At 40.5% G+C, this 23,812-nt stretch overlaps 1 protein-coding gene across 8 annotated transcripts in view; it reads left to right on the plus strand.

Annotated features, from left to right (window-relative positions):
- The window catches only part of RAB28 (RAB28, member RAS oncogene family), a 91,291-nt gene extending 83,731 nt beyond the window's left edge, over nucleotides 1–7,560 (plus strand). For 2 of the 8 annotated variants that reach the window (XM_082462007.1, XM_082462010.1), the window contains exons 7-8: nucleotides 5,259–5,353; nucleotides 6,613–7,560. In XM_082462007.1, coding sequence (XP_082318133.1) covers nucleotides 5,259–5,348 — 90 coding nt within the window. In that variant the 3' untranslated portion in view covers nucleotides 5,349–5,353; nucleotides 6,613–7,560. Of the gene's footprint in view, nucleotides 1–207; nucleotides 932–5,258; nucleotides 5,354–6,612 lie in introns of those variants that run through there. The other 6 variants (XM_082462006.1, XM_082462008.1, XM_082462011.1 and 3 more) reach the window with 4 other exon arrangements.
- The last annotated feature ends 16,252 nt before the right edge of the window (nucleotides 7,561–23,812 follow it).

Below are 23,812 nucleotides of genomic sequence, written 5' to 3' on the forward strand. Positions count from 1 at the left end.
AGATGGCAAAATTTCATTCTTTTTATGGCTGAGTAATATTCCATTGTGTGTCTGTATGTGTGTGTGTTTGTGTATGGCACATCTTCTTTATCCATTCACGTGTTGATGGACACTTGCCTGACTTCCGTATCTTGCTTATTGTAAATAATGCTGCTATGAACATTGGGGTGCATATATCTTTTCAAATAGTGTCTTCATTTTCTACAGATATATACCCAAGAATGGAATTACTGGATCATATGGTATTTCTATTTTTAGTTTTTTGGGGAACCTCCATAGTGTTTTCCATCGTGGCTGCACCAATTTACATTCCCACCAAGAGTATACTAGGGTTCTCTTTTTTACACATTCTTGCCAACTTGTTATTTCTTGTCCTTTTGACAGTAGTCATTCTGATAGGTGTGAGATGATAATCTCATTGAGGTTCTGATTTGCATTTTCTTGATTAGCATTGTTGAGCATATTTTCATGTGTCTTGGCCATCTGTATGTTTTGTGTAGAAGAATGCCTATTCAGGTCCTCTTAACATTTTTAAATCTGTTTTTTGTTTTGTTTTGTTTTTGTTTTTTTGTTTTTTTATATTGAGTTGTATGAGTTTTTTTCTGTATTTTGGATATCAACTCTTTATCAGATATATCATTTGCAAATATTTTCTCCCATTCATTAGGCGGCCTTTTCATTATTTAATGCTTATTTAATGTGGCCTTTTGTTGATGCTTTCCTTCTCTCTGCATAAGCTTTTTTTTTTTCTTTTTTTAACATCTTTATTGGAGTATAATTGCTTTACAATGTAGTGTTAGTTTCTGCTGTTCAACAAAGTGAATCAGCTATACGTATACATATATCCGCATATCCCCTCCCTCTTGCGTCTCCCTCCCACCCTCCCTATCCCACCCCTCTAGGTGGTCACAAAGCACCGAGCTGATCTCCCTGTGCTTCTCTGCATAAGCTTTTAAGTTTGATTAGGTTCCATTTATTTATTTTGCTTTTACTTCCCTTGCCTGAGGAGACAGTTCCAAAAAAATATTGCTAAGACCTACAGATCATATTCCATTTTTTTCTTTTTCTATTCACTTTTAAAATTTATTTCTTTCATATAGTTTCAAAACCAGATGGGATAAAACCATTTAGATAAACCTTGCGTTTTATAGATTAGGAGATGGTGAAGACCAAAGAGGTGAAGTAACTTGCCCAAAGTTGTGAATGTTACTGGCAGCCTATAATGGCACATTATACAGAAGAAAAGGCTCCCACTGTGTGTAAAGTGTCATGCTTTTCAAAATGTTATATCCGTGCTTTAAATGGTAACCTATAATCTTTGCACTTTGAATTTGTATCAAGCGTAGTATTCTTTAATTGATTTAATATTCTTTAATAGTTTACACATCTGTTTTCCATGCTAGACTCTTTTTTTTTTTCTTTTTTTTAACATCTTTATTGGAGTATAATTGCTTTACAATGGTGTGTTAGTTTCTGCTTTATAACAAAGTGAATCAGTTATACATATACATATGTTCCCATATCTCTTCCCTCTTGCATCTTCCTCCCTTCCACCCTCCCTATACCACCCCTCTAGGTGGTCACAAAGCACCGAGCTGATCTCCCTGTGCTATGCAGCTGCTTCCCACTAGCTGTCTATTTTACGTTTGGTAGTGTATATATGTCCATGCCACTCTCTCACTTTGTCACAGCTTACCCTTCCCCCTCCCCATATCCTCAAGTCCATTCTCTAGTAGGTCTGTGTCTTTATTCCCGTCTTGCCACTAGGTTCTTCATGACATTTTTTTTTTCCCTTAGATTCCATATATATGTGTTAGCATACTGTATTTGTTTTTCTCTTTCTGACTTACTTCGCTCTGTATGACAGACTCTAACTCCATCCACTTCACTACAAATAACCCAATTTCATTTCTTTTTATGGCTGAGTAATATTCCATTGTATATATGTGCCACATCTTCTTTTTGCATTCATCCGATGATGGACACTTAGGTTGCTTCCATGTCCTGGCTATTGTAAATAGAGCTGCAATGGACATTTTGGTACATGACTCTTTTTGAATTATGGTTTTCTCAGGGTATATGCCCAGTAGTGGGATTGCTGGGGCGTATGGTAGTTCTATTTTTAGTTTTTTAAGGAACCTCCATACTGTTCTCCATAGTGGCTGTATCAATTTACATTCCCACCAACAGTGCAAGAGTGTTCCCTTTTCTCCACACCCTCTCCAGCATTTATTGTTTCTAGATTTTTGGATGATGGCCATTCTGACTGGTATGAAATGATATCTCAGTGTAGTTTTGATTTGCATTTCTCTAATGATTAATGATGTTGAGCATTCTTTCATGTGTCTGTTGGCAATCTGTATATCTTCTTTGGAGAAATGTCTATTTAGGTCTTCTGCCCATTTTTGGATTAGGTTGTTTGTTTTTTTGTTATTGAGCTGCATGAGCTGCTTGTAAATTTTGGAGATTAATCCTTTGTCAGTTGCTTCATTTGCAAATATTTTCTCCCATTCTGAGGGTTGTCTTTTGGTCTTGTTTATGGTTTCCTTTGCTGTGCAAAAGCTTTTAAGTTTCATTAGGTCCCATTTGTTTATTTTTGTTTTTATTTCCATTTCTCTAGGAGCTGGGTCAAAAAGGATCTTACTGTGATGTATGTCATAGAGTGTTCTGCCTATGTTTTCCTCTAAGAGTTTGATACTGTCTGGCCTTACATTTAGGTCTTTAATCCATTTTGAGTTTATTTTTGTGTATGGTGTTAGGGAGTGTTCTAATTTCATACTTTTACATGTACCTGTCCAGTTTTCCCAGCACCACTTATTGAAGAGGCTGTCTTTTCTCCATTGTATATTTTTGCCTCCTTTATCAAAGATAAGGTGACCATGTGTGCGTTGGTTTATCTCTGGGCTTTCTATCCTGTTCCATTGATCTATATATCTGTTTTTGTGCCAGTACCATACTGTCTTGATTACTGTAGCTTTGTAGTATAGTCCATGCTAGACTCTTATGTGTCTCAAAAAACAGAGATCATGTATTATTTATATGAATGTTTCCAATACCTAGAATAGTGGTTTGCTTTAATGAGTGATAGTGACAGGTGTTTCAGCTGTCAAAGTATGTTTACTCCATATCCTGAGCATGATAAACTATGACTTTTGCAAAGGTAAATTTGTTACTACTATCTGGACTAAAACACAGTTGTAGAATTGACCAAATTTATCTTTAGTGTCTTCCAAAGAGTCAGTCTCTACTGCTTATACCTTACCTCAACTCCTAGGTTGCTTTCTTTCTTACCCTTATGGAGAGCTACCATTTCCAGTATCTGCTCACAACTCTTTGACAAAACAAGGGTTAAGCTGGTGTTCAACCACACAGCTCCCTTCCTCTTAGGGCCACTGCATTATTTTCACTCAACTGACTTAATAGCAGAGAGTAATTGAGTGTACTTTGTGGCTCCAAAAATAAAGGTGGGTGTTTTGTAGGAAACATTTTCTTTGAAAATGTCAATGAATGAATGACTTGTAAACAAGCTGACTACTGTGAAATCACCTATCATGAAGTTTATGACATGGAAATTATGCTTTTTTTACTCATAGAAAGCAAAGGTCTGAATATGCAGAGCTTTGGTTCTGGCTTCCAGTTCAGGAACTTTGTGCAAAGCTTTATGTCAAACAGCCAAGGCCCCCAAGAAAGATGTTGCCTTGTTAGTTCTGTATTAATTTGATGAGAATTAATGGTGAAAATCCAAGTCATTTATGTTAGTCAATAACTTTGACCAGAATGTCTTGACCACAGGTCAGTAACCTGGTTGTGTTTATAGGATAGGGTTTAAACCATCATTTTGGAGAATTAATGAGTTGCTTACTGATTATGAAAATCCCTTCTCTTTATTGTAACCCATAGTTTGGTGTGAAACAATTAGTTTTGGGGAGGCCAGATGATGGTGTTCAACGTTTCACTGATGTACCCCCCTCATACGTCATGTGGCAGTTGGTAATGCTTCTGTTGATAGCATCAGGCTGAGTGCCTAGTAAATCATGAGTCTTATCCAGAAGTTAATACTGCCTGCTAGAGAACTGAAGCAGAGCCCATCCAAGGCTAATATACCGTAGTGTCCTGTTCATTCACTCTCAGTTGTTTATCCTATCTTTATAAACATTATCACAAGCAGCAACCTGATTAACATGTTTTTTTCTGTATGTGCTAATTAATAGGTGCTATTATGAAGGAAGATATTTCTGAAATAAAATATTTGAACTCATTAAAAGTGAGGATAGTTTCAAGTCCAAAACATTGGGGGAGGGTGTTATCTCTATCATATTTGTCATATGTGGTCTTTTCATCTTAAGGGTTATAGCAATCAAAAAACCTAACTAGTTTTGATTCTTTATTTAGCAAAACTCTTAGATATTTGAAAATAACAGCTGTTGTGCTTAAATATTGTATGTCAGAATTTTTTTTTTAATGATAGAAAAGTGTGTTTTGAACTTATTTATTTCTGTATGGAATTTGGAAACATGTAGGTTAGGGTTGTGTGAGGGGTGGGGGAATGAGCTTCAAAAGAAAGTCTTTGAAAAATAATAAATATTATTAAATGTAAAAATTGTAAATAACATATAGCTTCCTCTGATTTATGCATCCTCTCCCCACCTTCAAAGAAAATGAATCACTCCTTATTCTTTGTTCCCACAACATATTTTTAAGTCCACTAGTAAAGCACTTACCTGGTATGACAATTAGCTGTGTACATGTTCTCTTTCCATTAGGTCCATAGCAACTTAGGAACAAATCCTGTGTAATTCATCATTTGTTCCTAGTATAGAGCAACTGGCACATAGTAGATCCTCAGTAATGTTTGTAAAAAGGAATTGAATTGGGACCTTGGCTGCACTTTAGCATAGAAAAGCCCCCAAATGCTTTGTTGCCCTCTGAAATATTGGGCATTATATATATTATGTGTAATTGTGATATCAAAAATAGAACCCACAGCTTCTCTGAGAGGTTCAGTAGACATGTCTGTTTCAGTAATTAAACAGAATTGTAGAGAATAATGTTTCTTGGATCTTTGTTCATTTTCTTTACTTTTATATGCATATATTTTGCTATTTCTTTTGTGACATGTTTAAATTTATGTGTGTATTTCTTATTCTACTTTGGTGTTTGTTCCCTTCTATTTTCAGTCATTGAACAAACTTTCTATTTTTTCTTTCTTTTTTTTCCTCTTTCTTCTGCATCTTGTTTATGTTGTACGGAATTGACAGCATATTGTCAGGGCAGAAATAGTGAAGTACCCGGAAGAAGATAATCAACATACCAACTCTGCTCAGAGTAGAATCTGTTCAGTACAGTAGTGCAGGTATTAATTGATAAACTTGCAATTTGGGGGAGGAGGGTGGGGAGAACTAGTGAATGCTGTCTTGTTCTTTATTCTTTATGAATAGAGAAGTTCAAATGATTATTGTACATTATTGGGAATTAATATTGCATAAGTCCTGGTTTAGAACTTTGAAAAATTGATCCTTTGCTGGGAGACTTATGATTTACACAAGGAATTGGGAAAAAATTAAAGTAATATTTCAGTTACTTTCAAACGTATTTGTCTTTATGGTTGTGTTTATTACATGTGCAGTGAAGTGGAGAATTGAGGCAGTTATTTTATTATTCATTCCTTACCATTTTTTCCTGAACTAGCCTGGTAATTGAAAGAGTATTTTTAAAATTTGCCTTGAGTTACCCTTCTTTGTCTGCTTGTGTGTGCAGTTAGTAAAAGAGTTGAAAACAGTAAAGGATTTGTTTTACTTTAAATAATTACTTAGAGATGAATGTTAGGGCATATTGCTAAATTCATTGTTTAAGATATTCCTTGAAGTGTGTGTTAGAGGGAAGGAAGGAAGAGTTAAAAGTGTCTTTTGGTTTAAATTATTTTAAAAACATGAATATGAGGTAATTTTCTAACTTTCTCATTATTCTATATTTTGTTAGAGTCATTATTCATAACCAATAGTGAGCTATTTGGAAGTAAGTTAGGGATTTGGGAGAACAGTTTTAAAAATTGGGTTGCTTAAAACATTTCTTCTTTATATGTAACTTCTCTTTGACATTTATATCTCTTTTTACTAACTCACAAATTGATAAACATTCTTTAAAAAGTTATGACTGGATATAATGATTTATGGAAATATTAATAAATAATGATATTCTTTGAAATGGTGAGGTCTTATCTATGAATTAAGATATATAAATGATTAATTTTAATTCCTTTGCTTTAAATTATAACCAGGGCTTAATTTTTCATATTGATTTGCCAATTTTTTATTAGACTTGTGGTAACCTCAAGTTATTATTGTCATAAAACCAGAGAAGACTCAGTAAAAGAAATGCTATTACATCCTTAACAGAATTACCCCTGCCCCGCTACTCCCTCACCCTCCAGCAAAGTATATCCCATCTTGACCTTAGTTGGTCCTGGCTGGTTCTTTTAATATCAGCTCCTGCTTCATTTATGATGTCTATCATCAGGAGTTCACCAAAGTTCAGAAAATAAAAATATACTTTAAGGAGCTCTTTCTAAATGTTCTGATGTCCTGATAATAACTTTGTTTTCTTTTATGACAGAGGGTGGTGAAGGCAGATATTGTAAACTACAACCAGGAACCTATGTCAAGAACTGTTAACCCTCCTAGAAGCTCTATGTGTGCAGTTCAGTGAGCGCATTTTTCTTCTGTATTGATAGTTCTGGCTGCCCTTCGCCTCTGTGTGGGCTCGAGGACCTCTAGGAACTTGTTTTATCAGTGACCATCTCTGTAGTTCAGTTAACGCTTTCCTCTCAACTCGCTTCATCATTGCGTGTTGCCTCAGCCGCAGGCAGCTCCTTGGACTGGAAAGAATTCAACTTTGGGACCACACACTTTGAATTCAAAATGGAAAGCCCGTTCTCTGGAATGAGACTGCTTCATTGAAAAAGAATAATGTTGGTTCTCTTTATGTCCTCACTTCTTTTTTCCCTGATGTAAGTTGTTTTAAACAAATATGAAAACTATCTAAGTCTTGATCATCAGCCAGGATTTTGCCACAGCACAGTTTCATACTCTTATCTGAACTCATACCTGGCAAAGTATGCTTCAGAGCGCAAACATTTAAACGAGTAATATATTTTATCTACAGATACTTAAGAAGGCATTCTTCTGCTGTCTATTGTGAGTGAAAATATATAAAGCTGTATCTAACTGAAAATGCTTGAAATAAAGCTATAATAGAAATATTTTTTTCATTTTTTAAAAAAGAGCCTAAATTCTTTATATTTTAGCTGTAGCTCACAAAGTAGTGAGTATTGGATATTGTATTTTTATTATTGTATCATGATCATTACGTGTTGTGTAATACTCAGGTTAGATGGCTTTGTGAATTCTGATGAACGTTCAGCTGATGCTCCATGTGGACTTTCTCCTGCCAGCTGTGTAAGAGTACTCCCAGAAGGAATTATGACTATTGTTGGATCATTGTGGATCAGACTGTACCTGATGTTCAGATGTTTTTCTCCTGCAAATAAATTTATTTAAATTACTTTGGGGGGAGAATTTTCTTTCAGCCATCTTCCCTTTAGTTACAGAAAAACAAGGTGTTTTTGGATACAAATCAGCGATCGTGTGAAGTTTAATAAACATTCAGTCACTTAGAGTTGTTAGGGTATTTGTTGGACTGGTTAAAATCCAGACCCCATAGCCTGGCATTTCAGGAGCTCCATGTCAGCTGCATCCTACCCCCCTACCTTTTCTCATGCTGCTCTTCTGTGTACTGCCTGCCTCTGTGCCCGTGGAGCCACGGCTCACCCCTGTGTGACTGATGCTTTCTGATGCTCTGCCTTCCTGTCTTTGCTGCACAGGTCCCTCTGCCTGGAATTCCTTCCCCCTCTCCAAATGTCTGCCTTCTGTCAGTCAGCCTTTAGACACCATGAGGGCAGGGCTCTCTCTGTCTTGGTAACAGTTGTGTTGCGCTGTTTGTGCGCAGGCACAGTGCCTGGCTGGCATATGGGTGTTGTGTATTGGCCACATCGAGACAGGATGAATGCTGCTCCTCTGCAAAACCCCTCCTGTCTCCACAGCTGCAGATGCCACGTGAGCACCTCTTGGATGGCCATTACGCCTTCCAGCCTTGGATCACAGTTATTTGTGTCCTTGTGTTATATTGTTCATAGACCATGAGCTTATTGAAGGACAGTCCTGGGTCTCTTTTTTCTCACGTCCTTCAGGAGTGCCTGTCAGAGTGCGTTCCTCATAGGAGACTTGCCAGAGGTGTGTGTAGAAATTTTGGACATTTAATTTTACAGCTGTAAGGGATTTTAGAAAACTTGTTATTTCACATCTTGTGCGGCTAAGGAAACCGAAGTCTGGAGAGAAAAAGGAACTTGCCAGAGGTGGGGAAGCCCCTGGTGGTTCTGGCACTCCCTGCTGTCCCAGGACCTGGGCAGGGGCAGGCAGGGCCGTGAGCTGCTCTGGTATAATCATATTAAAAAAGAAAAGAAAAAAAAAGGAACTTGCAAGAGGTCATGGAATCACAGAGGTAGACCCCATAGGAGATCTTCTGTCTCTCGGCCAGGGTGACACTTTTTCAAGAGTGGTTTGAAATTTAAGAAATTTAAAAATTGTGACTGCTGTACTTGTTAGACATTGAGTCCAGTCTTTCATTACTTTGATTTCTGTATTTTCATTTTATAGCAACTAAGCAGCCTTTTTAAGCCTTTCAAGGTGGCATGCCCTTCAAGATAGTTCAGTTTATCCTTCCTTTCAACATCTTTCTAATATATGCTGGTCAGTCTGCTAGGGCCTTTAGCAGAATATAAAGTTGAGTAAAAGATTTCAACCCTCAAGGGCCCTACAGTCTAGTGGGAGAGATGTTTGTTATTGTTGCTGCTGTTTTAAAGCTGTGACTGATTGAGGTCTACTACTGAACTAAACTTACCCAAGGCTTTACATTCAGTAAGGGGTGAGGCCATGCCCTTTTGATCATTTCATGTCATTTATATATGTATGTGAAAATTTGAAGAGTTTTCAGAAGTTCTTTTTTTTCAGTCCCAATTATTACAGTACTAAAAGGTATAACTTAACACATATATATGATTGTACAGGCATCTGGAGAAGGCTGAGAGAAATTATATAAGATCTATGATCAGGCCAAAATACTTTAGTTATGTGTTTATAAAGTCAGAGCACCGAATGGGCCTGAACGGGGCAGGCAAGAGAATGGCCTTTGTGGGCTTGCTCTGTCCGGGACATTTCCAGGCACTTATCACATGAGCTATTATATTTTCACACCGATCTATGAGACGGTTATCACTGTTCCTGTCATGCACATGAGGACGTTGAAGTGGGAAGTGAGTGATTACACCAAGTCCCTCTTCGAGTGAGTGGTAAAGCCAGGATCCGCACAAACCATTTCTGAGATGGGATGGACTAGGCTGGGTACCGAATTAGGTTGCCTTCCATTTGTGAAGATCACCATTGACCTTCCTGGGGGTTGACCAGGCCTGGGTGTTATGTTGTTCTTTTGAGAAGTGATGATGGCCAGCGCTGGCCATCACCACTTTCTCACACCGACCACCTAGACCAGCAAGCTGTGTGTCCAGAGAGGCTAGTGATTGTAAATTTGCCCTCTGATCACTGAGGTAAGGACAGAAAAATGCCTCCCCTGCCTTTGGTCTCATTGGTTTTATGTCTCTCCCCTCTAAGCTTGACCAGTCATGGAGAGCCTTTTGGCTCAAGGAAAGCAAGCACAGTGAACATGCAATAGAGCATATGGCCAAAGCAGATTTCTGAATTCCATATTACAATTTTCCCCATACCTCGGGTTTTATTTTTGAAACAAAAACGTAGGATTCATGCTTATTTTACTTTGACTGTTACCTCTCCTGTCTACAGTTTTTAATTTAAAAAATTACAAGTCTTTCCATCTAGTTTTAGGCACTTTGTCTCCTGAAGACGCATGCTATAAAGTTTCAAACACATTGTGGTCACTTCTGCTTATTGAACTTTTGAAAACACAAAAGTTTTCAGCCAGAACTGGTCATTGGATGCTGCCTTTCAAATGCACCCTCTATTATGTGTGGCAAACCACTCTGGAGTGGTTTTTGGAGTGTCCCAAAGAACTCCTCCTGTGACTGCTTTATTATTCCAGGAGGAGGTAAGCCAGGGCGCTTTAAAGTCGATCACTGAAACAATGTGATGGGGCATAATAATTTGTGTGCCGTTTAAAAATAGAAAAGTTTTCTGGCCATAACCCATTCTGGTGATTGCTATAATGTTGGACATCCTGAAAAACAGTCGCAAGATTCAGAGGAAATGGAAATGCAGACCTATTGAGCATTGTGGCAGACATCTGTCAGCCTCCTCTCCAACATCATGTCACCACTTCTCCCAACAACAGTTTCCTGATTTCCTGATGGAGCCCTCCTCCATTTTCAGCCACTCACGGCTCTAGGGGTAGATTCTCATTGGCTTAAACCTATTAGGATATTAATTCCTCTTGGCCTCAGTGATTGGCTCAGAAATGAGTGGTTAATTCCATCCGAGCTAATGAAGCTGGAGGGTACATTTGCTGAGGTTTCTGAAAAAGAAAAGAGGAAAGAAGAAAGCTCCCACCCCCTCAAGTTTCCAAATGACTCTTTGCCCGCTGAACTAGTATGAGAAGGCTGTAGCTCTGAGCAGCACCGGCAGCCGTCTTGAGGACACAAAGGGCGGCCCTGCCCAAGTACAGAGCTGACCCCGAGGGAGCAGAGGTGAGAAGTGGGGAGAATCCCAGTCTCCGACACTGAGCCTCAGATCACGCCATGCCACGAATCGTTTAACAGCGTGACTCAGTTTCCTTTATCATTTTGGCAAGTGTTTGTTAGTTTATTTTTTTGTTACTTCTTACATAAGCAACTGTCATGTATCAGGGCCTTTGCTTGGCATCAAAGAGATGAACATGATCTGTGTTTTATCCTTAAAATCTTAGTCTAGGTACATGTATAACTCATCAAACAGAGTTACCAGACTCTGTAATCAGACTGTTAAATGCTTCAATAAAACCCTAATATCGTATAGGAAGATGTGGCTTAGCAGTGAGTGAAAAAACAGGGATTTCAGATAACAGGAATCAGGGTCAACAATATAATTGCCTCTTAAAAGACTGACTCATGTAATCTTAGGCTATGTTAATACCAAAAGAGTCTCTGTTCTCTGAGTTGGTTTGTGTATACGAATCACCTGGAGAATCTTGATTTAGTAGATCTAGGATGGGGTTTGAGGCTCTGCATTTATAACAAGCTACCAAGTGATACTAATGCTGCTGGCTTTTGGATTACACTTTGAATTAGAAGAGATTAGACCATGCCTGCATTATTTTTCCTCTTATGGGTGCCCCTCTTTAAGAGGGCACGTTCTGATTATGGTGAGGGGATCCAGCGTCATAAGAAATAGTTGAAGGAAGACAGTATGCTTAATATGGAAAAGGGAAGGCCTGAGAGATACTCTGATGGTCATCTCCAAGTAGGTGAAAGACCACGCTTTAGAAAAAGGTTAAACTTCCAATATAGAACCTATAGGACTCCAGAAATAGGAGGAGTGGATAGAAGCTATAGAAAGAAGATTTTGATCCAGCCCAAGAAAGAACATTGCAAAGCCCTGCTTTATGCTTTATGAAGTGTTGGGTCACGTTGCAGGGTTGCAAACTCCTATGGCATCAGGGGCTAGGTAGGTAAATGAATGAATACAAAGCAGTTAAAGCGCATAAGACAGTAGGGAGTGGGCAGTGGTTTGGAGAGCATGTGCCTGTCTAAAGCCATTCCAATCCAATCTTTAAAGTTATGTTGGCCAAATAAAATCCGTATGGATAAGGCTACTGCTAAGCCATATATTAGAATCATTGTGCCAATTAGAAGAAAAAAGTTCCTTTCTCACATTGCTTTATTTCCCTCTTCTAGAAAATTGTCACACTGTTTTGTTAGAGGCGGTCACTTAATTATCCTGGAAAATGGGTAATTAAATCTACAAGACCTGTGATATGAATGGCAACCCTATTGATGGGATGAATTCAGCCCTTTGGATCAAAACCTCAAGTGTCTGGATGTAAAGCTGATGAAATTAGGAGAGAAAATTATTTGTCAAACTCTTCTGGAGAGCGGAATCATAGTGTTCAGGCTAAGCCCTCGGGACATGATGTGCCTAGGGACACAGTCTCTGCCCTCAAGTTAGCAGGGCATCCTGGCATCCTAGGTATCAGGAGAGAATCCATCCTGGTAAAATGGTGGGCAGGGTGCTGAGAGCAGCTCAGTGCCTCCAGACAGGGGTGAAGGAGTGGTCAGAACCGATTTGACAGGGGAAGTGAGGCTTGGCCTGACAGCCTTGAGTGAGACAACCCTCCCAGCACCTTCATCCCCAGGAAGTGAGCCTTTCAGTAGAGCAGGGCCTTTGGGCTGAGCTCAGACCACGTACATTCCATTCTGTCTCGCCCTTCATTTCATCAGTTTTCCACACTGGAGAGCTGGAAGTGAGAGGAAAGGCAGACTATTTGTTTTAAAGCCCTGCTTCCAAGTCATATTGAACGTTCTTAGGTCTCTTACACTGTAGATTGAAAGAGACTCAGGGCTGGTGTTCGGGCCGAGGGAGGCAAGTATCGTCAGCGCTGTACACGTACCAGCTCAGCTAGCCATTCTCATGTAAGCCTTGTGACCCGGCCTCCTTAATCCTTAGTTAACCTAGATCCGCAGGTGGCACACGGATAAGACTCCTAGCCACCGTGTCTCACGGGCCCCTCCTCCTTTTCCACTGCTGCTGCCCTCATCCCCTGATGCCTGGGTTGCTCCAACAGCCTGCTAAATTTGACGCACAGGTTTGAATTAAGTCACTCTTGTTCCAAACCCCCCATGGCTCCTCATGCCCTTTTCCTTCAAAGGAAAATGACTTCCTCAGCCTGACATTCAGAATCCTCTGACAGCTTCCCCATCCTTCCTTCTGAAACATCTGTTTATCTTCAACTCTGGTGACTACTTTGTTCTAGCAAGTGGTCCCTCACCTCTGTGTCTCCACTGGGATTTCCCGTAGGGAAAGAGGGACCCTGTAGAGACAAGTTAGAAAATGTGCTTCTTCTCCTGGCTCAAAAATCAATTGACTGTATGACTGGTCAAACTACTTAACGTCTCTGGGCTGTTTCCTGAGGCTCATTTGTGAGTAAGGTTATACGTGCTCTTTATCATCACCATGGCTTACAATGGATGCAGTGCAGATATACTGAGCCCTTTATAAACCTCTTCTCATTTGATATATGTGTTAGCCTTTAAGATGGCCCCTATGATCCTTGCCATCAATTTGCCAGCCCTCTGATGCAGCCAGCTTGGAAGCGAACCCTCTGGCTTTTCATCTGACTGCAACTTCACCAGAGACCTCCAGGTAGAAGAACCCAGGCGAGGTGCCCCCAAATTCCTGATCCACAGAAACTATGAGAGATAATAAATCATTATTATTGTTTTAAGCCACTAAATCTTGGGGTAATTTGCTTCATAGCAATAGGTGACTAATACAATGGGTACTTGTATTATCTCTGATAGGGAAACTGAGGCTCAGGGCAGTTTGATAACCTGTCTGAGGTTGTATAATTGGAGAGTGATGGAACAGGGATCCAAACCCAGGTCTGCCTGGCTCAGAATCCTGACCTCTTAGCTATCATGTTATACTTACTTATTACCATTCCTGTGACTCATTCACAGTAGGTGCTTATTAAACAATTTCAAATGAATGAACAACTGTTTTCATGACTGAATATATAAATGAATTACATGAATATATATTTACAAGGGGAGCCTGTAAAAATAAAGAATGAATGAATATTTGCAATCTCTATTAAATCAGGTTGGAATTAGCCTAGTTTCTTTAAACATTTTAATCTCCAAATGAAAATAACTCTATCATTTGTTCTGACTGTAGAAGTACTGTAAAATACTTAATACAGAGAAAAATAAAGACATTAAAATCACCCCTCCCCTGCTCATTATTGTTGACATTTTGGTGAAAAACCATCTTCCAAATATGCATAAATGCATATTTCCAGAAGCTATACTTATAATAAATTGCATTATATTAAATAACTCATTTTGAAATTTGCTTTTGTCAATAAAAGTGATGTTATAGACATTTTCCAAATCCATAAACATAAATACACATCATCATTTTTAATGGTTTCATGGTTTTCAAGTGTGTAACAGGATAATTTAGTCATTCTGCAATCTATGGACATTTGTTTTCCCCTCAAGTTTTCACTATTATTATAAAGTATGCTTTGTTGAACATCCTATGTATCTCTTTCTATGTTTTCCTTTATATATTTATCCTTGAGATAAATTCCTAAAAGTAGAATTGCTGGGTTCAAAGGGTATTTTGAAAATGTTTTATATTTTTATAAAATTTGCCAAACTGCACTTCAGAAATGTTGTACAGCTTATCCTGCTCATGGCAAATGGAAGTGTCCACCTCCCCATGACCTTGGCAGCATTAGAGACGATAAATTCCTCATGCAAATGTAGTGGGTTCCCTGACCTGTATAGTCCTCTACATGGCACTGGTGTGGACTGACTTTCACCAGCAACCGTGAGCAAAGGCAGATACGATCTCTCTGTGGTAGTGAAGACTCGTGCCTACAGGGATGTTTTCCTGGTGCCTCTATTTTGGTCTTAACATATTTCAGTAATGTCAAATTGTTTCTTATACCCAGTAAATATCCTTAGAAAGCTTTAGTTCAGAATTGTTTATTCTAACTTGAATTGTAGAAAGTCACAGCACACAAGTGGCTTATTAAAACAAAAGTTACCCACCTTCCATATAAGGAGCCTTTGTTCTCCTTATTTTTCTCTCCCTTCCTCTGAAGCCTCAGTCCTCCCTATAAGTCCGCATGCCCACCCTCCACCCCCCCAAACAGAAGTTACCAAGCTTTCTTGTGCCCTTTGCTTGTACAAGGAAGTGAATCCTCCAGCTTTTCATTTCACCACAGCCTCACCAGAGGCCCTGAGCTAGAAGCACTAGCCCTGAGCTTATGGCACCACCAGGCTACCCAGGGTTCTAAGGCCAACAACCCTATTGTTTGTATCTCCCTGGCGCCTGGAACTGAAGAAGCACTCAGTAAAGGTTTATTGAATGAATGAAACCTATCTGTATTGTAGGTTGTCATGAGCAACTAAACAGCCCAATGGGTGAGCTGGGAGGAGCTCTGTCCTGGAGACTCTCAGCTTAGAGACTGACCTTGTCTTAGCCACTAACCAGCTATGTGAATGTGGGCAAATCCCTCCACTTCTGTCAGGCTCCATTTCTTTATCTGCAGTGAGTTTGTTAGATGCTATCAGTGGTTCCCAAACCTGGTTATGATCAGAATCACCTGGGAAGCTTAAAAAAATACTGATTCTGGGGCTCCACCCCAGAGGTAGGGTCCTGGATTCTGTTTGGGAACCGCCGGACAAGCTCATTTCTCTGTGTTTCTACTTCTCCCTTATATGACAAAGAACATATTGCCAGCTTTGAAGCTTCAGTTTACAAATCTGTAAAATGGGGTGATAACTATGGTGACTGCCCTGAGAACTCCATGGGGCTGAACTGAGACTCTAATCATGGTTGGGGAGGACCTTAAAAACTTATAACAATTCTAAGCACGTACATGAACTATTGGCCTTTTCTGTCTGCTTTTCTCAGTGTGATTTGGAGTCCAGTTTTGGCTAACCAACTCTTATAGAGCAGCAATAGAGCCCCCCATGTTAGGTAATACCCTGCTGAGGCCGCATGTTTTGCTTGTCCCACTAGCAGTCCAGATTCTCTTGAAATCCCCTCATTTGTTTCTAACTTGAGAGTGGGGGACCGTCTCTTTCCAGCTTCCCCAAAACCCTTGGCTCTTGAGCCAACTTAACCATTCCCTCTCACCCCACCTCTACCCCCTGTTCTGTCCCTTATCCCAATCCTCTGACACTTTCTCAAATTTGTCTTCCAAGTTGGCAGGTGGCCCACGCACAGATTGGCTGGCTGCCCTGTGTTTGGGTGAGGTGTAGGGATGATGCTGGAAAAGCTGACAAGAAGCTGAGTGAACCAAGATGTGGGTGCTGTCTCATGACTCCTCCCACAACCAGGAACAGAGGGGACCTGGTCTAGTTTGTTTTCGGTGCTCTCTTTGAAGGCCCACCCCTGAAGACTGTTGATGATGAGGAACAAGAGAGGGAAGAGAGACGGAAGGCATCAAAGATTTCTTGAGGAGCTACTCTGCACCAGGTCCCATTCTAGGCACTTTGTACATATTTTTCATAATAGCCAAGCTTTATAGCACATCTCCTTTGCCACGCAGTTTATCTAGGGCACCTAGTTTAACCCTCATCCCAGGCTTGCCTGCAGTGGCAGTTGTGATTCTCATCTTCCAGATCAGGACACTGAGACGGAGAAGTGAAACGTCTTGTGCAATGTCACCTGGTCAGCAGGAGGCAGGACTGGGATTTGAACCCTCCTCTGATTGACTCAGGAGTCTGCCCTGCCTGACGGGAATGGTGTTTATTCACGCTCCATATTTAGCATTTAAATTTCCAGGCAAATGCTTGAACCTAGAATGGGGTTTCTTCTACGTTTTTGGAGCCAAAATTATTTTAATTTTATGGCTAGGAAAAATGTAAACTTACGTTTTCAGCAGACCAGAGATGATAAAGTGTACATTTGTCAAATAAAATTCTTTGCTGTGATAAAGTAAATTATTACTTGGCCTTGGAAAAATTAGGCCTCACTTGAACTGTTTTCACTTCAGCCTTTGCTAATATTTCTGTTATCTCCATTAGGGATTACAATGATGAATGCCTTTTATTCGCATCGTTAAGCACTTCAGTGAATGTGTGAGCACACAGAACATCATAAGTCACAGGGAAGTGAAACAACATGGTCTCCTGGAACTAAGAAAAATCTTGAGAGTTTGACAGATTGGGGTTAGTATCCTGTCTCTGCCACTCTCTAGCTATGCAAACTTGGTCAAATTCCTTAGCTTCTCTGGGTCTCTTGTTTCCTAATGTGTAAAACATAGATAACAATACTTATCTCACTGGGTAATTATAAGGATGGAATGAGATGACATACTTATAGCACTTTGCTTCACACAGTTCCTGGCATGAAGTAAGTGCATAATAAATGTCATGGTTATTATTGGAATGGCTCTCATGGTAACTAGTTGTTTAATGACACGCCCAGGGCTCACTTTAGTTATTAGTCCTTTGGGCAGCAAGACTGAGTTTAGGACTTACTGTCTGGTGGGCCCTAGCTGCTGATGTACTTCTGCCCCTGTTAGAAATCGCCCAGGCAGTAGGCAGGTGAAGCTCATTAGTGGGTGTTATCTGTTGAGATCTCTTTGGCTGCAAGCAACAGAATATCCAACTTAAAGTGTCTTAAAAATTAATATTGGTCACCTCTCACAACAGGTATTCTCAGGGTAAGGTGATTCTGGGGTTAAGCTGCTCAAAAATGCCACCAAGTTCCCAGATTCTTACCTTTCTTCTTTGCCATCCTCAGCCTATTGGCTGTTAGGTTGGCTCTCTCGTGGTTTCAAGATGGCTGCAATAACACCAGGCGTCACATCTTTACAGCACGAAATCCAAAGGTCAGAAAGAGAAAAGGGGGCCCATTCCATCCTCATGCCTCTTTTAAATAAAGAAGAATAATTTCCTCAAAACCCAGAGTTCCAGAAGACTTCTCACTCCTTTTGTTGGCCCGAATTTTTATCAGATGCTCATCCCAGACCAGTGATAAGGGAAATGATTAGGCCCAGTGATTCTCAACTCTGGCTGAGATTGAACTGGGGAGTCTTTAAAATACATACAGATGTCTAGGTTCTACCCTTAGAGATTGACTTAACTGGGCTCAGTTGGGGCCCTGTTGTGCACACACACACACACACGTGTGTGTGTGTGTGTGTGTGTACACTCCAAAGAGCTCTGATGAGCCTCTAGGGTTGAGAATCATTGGCTTAGACTCTCCAAGTTTCCCTCCTTGGGGTGGGGAGCAACCTAGTCTTCAGTGAGAAACATGGCCATAGGACATCTGAGTCAATTGAACTTCTAGAAAGGGCAGTGTAGTAGTTATCCAAATGCATCTGCCAATACAGGTACAGGAAGGGTATCTGGATTAGGCCACATGGTATTATGAAAAAAAATACGTTAAAATCTGACAGACCTGAGTGGGAACTCCAGTTCTACCACCTGTAAATTGCATCAGTTTGGTTAACCTAATCTCTCTGAGTCTTAGTTTTCTTACCCCAACAATGAAGAGAATACTACCTACCTCTTGGAGTAGTTTTGAGGTTAAATGAGATCAAGGCAGTGACAACAGCTGACACGGATTAGGGCTCAGTACATGCAAGTTAATGTCCCTAGAGGTCAGATTTTCCTGTTCGAGACCAGAAAATATAATTGGACCTGTCCTGGAGGCCTTTTGTCCTGTCAAACGTGGTTGCAACCTGATTAATTGACTAAAACAACAGCAACGTTCCTCTGTGTTGTTCGGAGCAGAGGCTTGGCACAGAGTTGGTCAGAACGTTGCCCTAGGCAGGGCTGGGTGGAAGGTTTCAGTGACCATGTAGGAAAGAGTGAGGTGTGAGTTCTGGCTGGATCCTAGGGTGTATCAGAGCCTGCAGAGCCCATGCTTAATTGCTTAATGGAAGCTCTGGGCATGGCCAACCTCTTCCCTGTCAACCTGGTGGCCTCTTTATCCGCCTACCGGCCAGGAAAAAAGTCAAATGTAAACCAGCAGTTCATGGAAATGGGTTGTCAGGTCACTGAATCAATATGTTACAGTTAATCTGTTAAAAACAGTGAGGCTCCCCATTTGTAAACATCTCCTTGATAAGCTCTTTATAGCATATACAATGTAGGAAAATGAATGGCTTCCCACCAGCCTCCCTAGAATCACTGTGCCCCTGTGCTTGTCCAGATGACCTCCCAATTCAGCTTGGCCCAGCCCAGCCCAGCCTAGCCCAACCCAATCCTACACATGTGGACCCACCTAAGCAGAGCTCTGTGCTGCCCCATCCTCGGGGCCAGGGATTTCCAAGGAGGAGAAGGTGGGGACCTCCATCTTTAAAAGGCTCGGAGAATGGGTCATGAAGTAATTCTAGCAGCCTTCCCAGTGTAAGGGTGTGATCATGGACTGAAAAGTCAGGCAACCCTGGACTTGGATCCTGGTTCTCAAACTTGTTGCTGTGTGGCTTTGGTAAGTTAATGAGTCACATCCTATGTGTGTTTAACTTCCATAGATTTAACTCCGCAAGCTTGGTAAAAGAGCACGATAAGAAGAGAGATGATTATTGACAGAGTGGGTGATTTTGCCTGCCCATCTATTCAGTAAGCAGGTACCCTGGAGTGAGAGGTGGGAGATGTGGACCTGAGTTGTCTAAGTCAGTGTTGGTTCTGCTTGTCTCTCGTGCCACGAACATCTTGTGTGGGGTGTGATTCAAGTATTTAGGGCAAATGCGTTTGACTATAGACCTCTTTTGTTTTGCTTGTTAATTTCAGAATCCAAGCCCTGTATAAGATGGAATTCCATTCTGTCTACCCAACATGGTGGGGGCAGTGCCTAGGCTGTATTACATGATTTTCTCTTCCAGGGTGGGAGGGTCCTTGAGGGGGAATCTGATTCTTCTCCAACTTTTGGTTGCCCTTGCTTCCTGTTTCCTAGAACCTAGTATAGAGCCCTACACTTAGTAAATACTAAAATTAACACTTGGTGCCTATCTATTCCCACCTCATTCTTACATGGAAGCTGAGACAGAGACACTATTGTGACTCACCTTCTCTAGCCACGTTGATCTGACCAGCGGTGAGTTCCTGACCCAAACAGGCCAGTGAGTTCCTTCTTTAGGATTCCTCAATTTAGGAAGGACACAGTGGCTCAGGAATGAAAGATGGAGACAGATTTTTTGATGGCATTCTAACCCCTGGTTCCAATATGTCCTGGAGTCCAAATACTGTCCTTGAGTGAGACCCAGCATCCTTATAAGAAACTTACACACTTATCTAAGTTAGTTCAAAGCAGGTTTCAGTCACCTGCAGCCAAAGGAGTCTTATGCAACACAATAATTTAGATCAGAAAATGACCTCATGTCACTTGGATCAGTTCAAGATAGGCTCATTGACAGAGATTCTCACAGGCAATCTGAACTTAAGAATGTATCCTGTTGAAAGACTTTGGAGTGGCCACAGAGCTGAAGCAATTAGTTGATAGTCATCAGCCTGGGCCATCACGGCTTGAGCCAAACCTGATATAAGTGTACTCTATAGATGAAAATCTCTCAAGCCAACCAGTTAGGATGCACTGGTTATGTGTCATCAGACATAACTCAGGAATCAGATGAAATGTAGAGACTTGGTTTTGCCTTTTCCATGAAGACTCTTCCCTCGAGCAATTGCACTTTGGGAAAATGGCTCAGCTTCAGTGCTTCTTTGGTTCATTCTAACCCAGAGCATGGTCGCATGGCCTTCCTATTCTGTGTTGGTTTTTTTTTTTTTTTTTTTTTTTTTGGTAAAACCATAACAAAACTATTTTGGGAGGCAGCATGGGTCTGAGAGCCAGAAGACCTGAGTTCTAGTTTGCTATGAACAATTTGTTTCATCTCTCTGGGCCTCCGTTGACTGGTTTGTAAAATGAGATTATTAGACCAGGAATGGAACAGAAGGTTTGTCTTGTTATCTCCTTCCACATTTGCCAGCTATCTCCACTACTACCTTTTCACCCAAATTACCAGGTAAGGTTCACTGCACAAACTTAGGGCTGCAAGAAATATACCTTTGTTTTTCTACAATGAACTTAATTTTTGTCTCAAGTCCCATTTACTCTTGAGTGGTCTGTCCCATCGTTCCCCAGGGTCATGAGCAAATTCTGTAAGCTTTTTAGTGGCTGATCCATTTGACCTTTACTACCATCCTCCTCCTCCATTATCCTGTCTTATTCTCAATCACTGGTAGTTAAGTAACCTGCTCACATAGTTTGTAAGTGACCACACTGAAATACAAACCCAAGCTAAGAAATTCTGAAGTTAATATAGATTTAAATATAGATACATATAGATATTGTCCTATATAGATATAATAAGACATATACATACACACACATATGTGATGCCTTTTTTATGATCCTCAAAAGTCTGTGAAGTAGGTTTCATTACCCCCATTTTACAAATGCAGAGACTGAAACTCCATTTCCATAATTGTTTTGCCCTAATAGGAAGAAGGCATGGAGATTCTAACCCAGTTCTGTCTCATTCCAAACCCTGAGTTCTCCCCCTAAATTCCCTGTCTCAATTACATTTTCAGAATTAGGTGAGACCTTAAGCAAAGTGTCAAATGAAACATATGTTAACTTCAGGGCTGGCTGGCACCCTGGCCACCTGCCCTATGGTGAGGACAGATGCTGTCCTGGGGATTGGACATAGTTCTTTGGACATTCCAACTGAAAACCTATGTCCATGACAGTGGTATTCTTCAGATTCTCCAGGGGAAGGGCTGTGAAGGAAAAGATGAAGAATAAATTATGAGGCAGCTGAGATGGAGGAAAGGTTTCTAGCAGAGGGAAATGCTATCTGGAGCTCTGATTCTTGGATTAACGCAGAAGAATGAGAATTATTGCTAATGGAAAAACTTGGCTATCATCAAGTAAGTCCTACTTTAACTCTATTTTTTTAATTTTCAAAATAAATTAAATAAATTTGTAGAAAATCAAACACAAAGTACTAAGAAGCACCCTCAAAATCTTTATAACATGATCATAGTTGGCGTTAATATTCCAGAAGTTTTTCTGAAGTTTCTTTTAAAAATAATTGTAACTCTTGAATTGGCAATCTTCCATCCTTTTCATTTAGCATCATTTATGACTCCTTTTTTCATATGACCACATGGTTTCATAACTATTGCTTTTTATAAATGTGAAATATTTCATTGGGTAGGTATATCATAATTATACAACCGTTTCCCTTTTTTTGGACACAGAGGGTTTCCCCAACATTTTAGCTACAGTAAATGATGCACTTTGCATCCTCTGTAAATGATGTAAGTAAATGATGCACTTTCAGAGGAATCTCCATGCCTAGCCTGTATCTTCTCAGTCTCAGACAAATCCACATCTCCCTTTCTCTCCACTTTTATTGCCAGTCTCCTACCTGAGCACCTCCTATGGGATCTTATAGTGTAGAAAATCCCATCTCTTTTTTATATTTTCAACCCTTTAACACTTCCAGCATGTGTAAGGCTCTCCTGTCCTAAAACATCACCCCCTTGACCTTGAGTCCTGCTATTACCCTATCTAATATTCCTTTCCTCACCCCTGTGTTACACCTCAGGGTATTCTGGCTTCCACCTCCTCCATTCCACTGGAATTGCTCTTGCAAAGGCTCCCACAGAACTCCCATGGACCTTTCTCAGGGTGTATCTTGCTTCTCCACATGACTCCTTTGGCTTCTGGGATATCTGTCTCTGTCCCCCTCCAATCTCTCTGTGCCCCCAGTCTCCATCTCCTTGCATGGTCTGTCTTGCCCATCCCTTGCTTATTGGTGCTCCCAAGGATCTCATTCTTGGCCCTCTTCTCACTTTAGAGACTCTCTCTTTCTCTGGAGTTTCATTCTTTCTCAGTTTAAACCACACTCAGTAAGTTGCTAACCTCACTCCATCAAACCTCTGTTCCTACCTTGAACCCTTCTCCTAAGTTTTATTCAGGCTTCCATCCTTCCAATTTACAAATACATGTCAAGAGCTTTGTGTGTGCCAGGATTTGCTCTAGATTGGATTCAGACATGAATAAAGCACGCTGTTCTCTGAAGACTCATATGTCCATTTGCTGTTGGACATCTCCACTTGGACGACACATGCACCACTCATATTGAACTCATTCTATAGCTCTCTCTCACCCAGACCTGTTCCAGTGCCCATGCTTAGTTCATGGTATTACCATCCGGCTAGTTGCTCCAGTCAGAAACTCAGCATTACCCTAGGTTAGCTCTAACCTCAATCTGTACCTCTTATGATTCTTCCAATGAATATTTCTGAATGTGTATGTTGACCTTCTACCCTCTAACCACAGTTCCATCCTGGATGCTCATCTCCTACCTATTCTTTTGCAAGAACTTTTTCATGGATCTCGGGGCCTTCAGGATAGTTTCTAAACAGAAACAGGGCTGTGTCAATCCCTGGTTAAAACTTCTGATGGCTTCTCATTGCATAACAGATAAACCGCAGGTACTCTACTGTGACATCCATGTTCCCTATGTGTCCGTACCTTTGCTCACTCCTGTAACTATTTCTCTGCCATTCTGTGTGTTACTTTATAACACTGAGCTGCTTGTACTTTAGCCGTCTTAATTGCTTCGTAGGTTCATGACTCCCTTTGCTTGTAATCCCCACCCCAATTTCTCACTTATCTAGTTCCATTTTTTCTTTAAACCTAACCTCACACATCATCATCTCAAAAAGCCTTTACTGATCTCTCCCTCCCCACCTCACTGGACTTAGTCACCCTGAAGTTCTGTGCAATCATAGCAGCCTGTCCATGTCTTTTTCACTACACACATCACGTTAACTGTTCACACGCCTGTCTTCCTTAGGAATGCAAACAAATGTTGAAAAAATTAAGTTAAAAATTCCATGTATGTGTCTAGCAATTCTATTAGTTGCTAGATCACTCTAGTTCAGAATAATTTGTGGGGTTTTCTGTCATAAAACCAGGGGAGGAGTGTGTCCACAGGATTGTCCAAAGTCCCCAGTTGGGCCAAGAATTGGGATTTCACCTTTGACCTCCTG

This window comes from Balaenoptera physalus (genome assembly GCF_965194825.1).
Source record: "Balaenoptera physalus genome assembly, chromosome: 5".
NCBI lineage: Eukaryota > Metazoa > Chordata > Mammalia > Artiodactyla > Balaenopteridae > Balaenoptera > Balaenoptera physalus.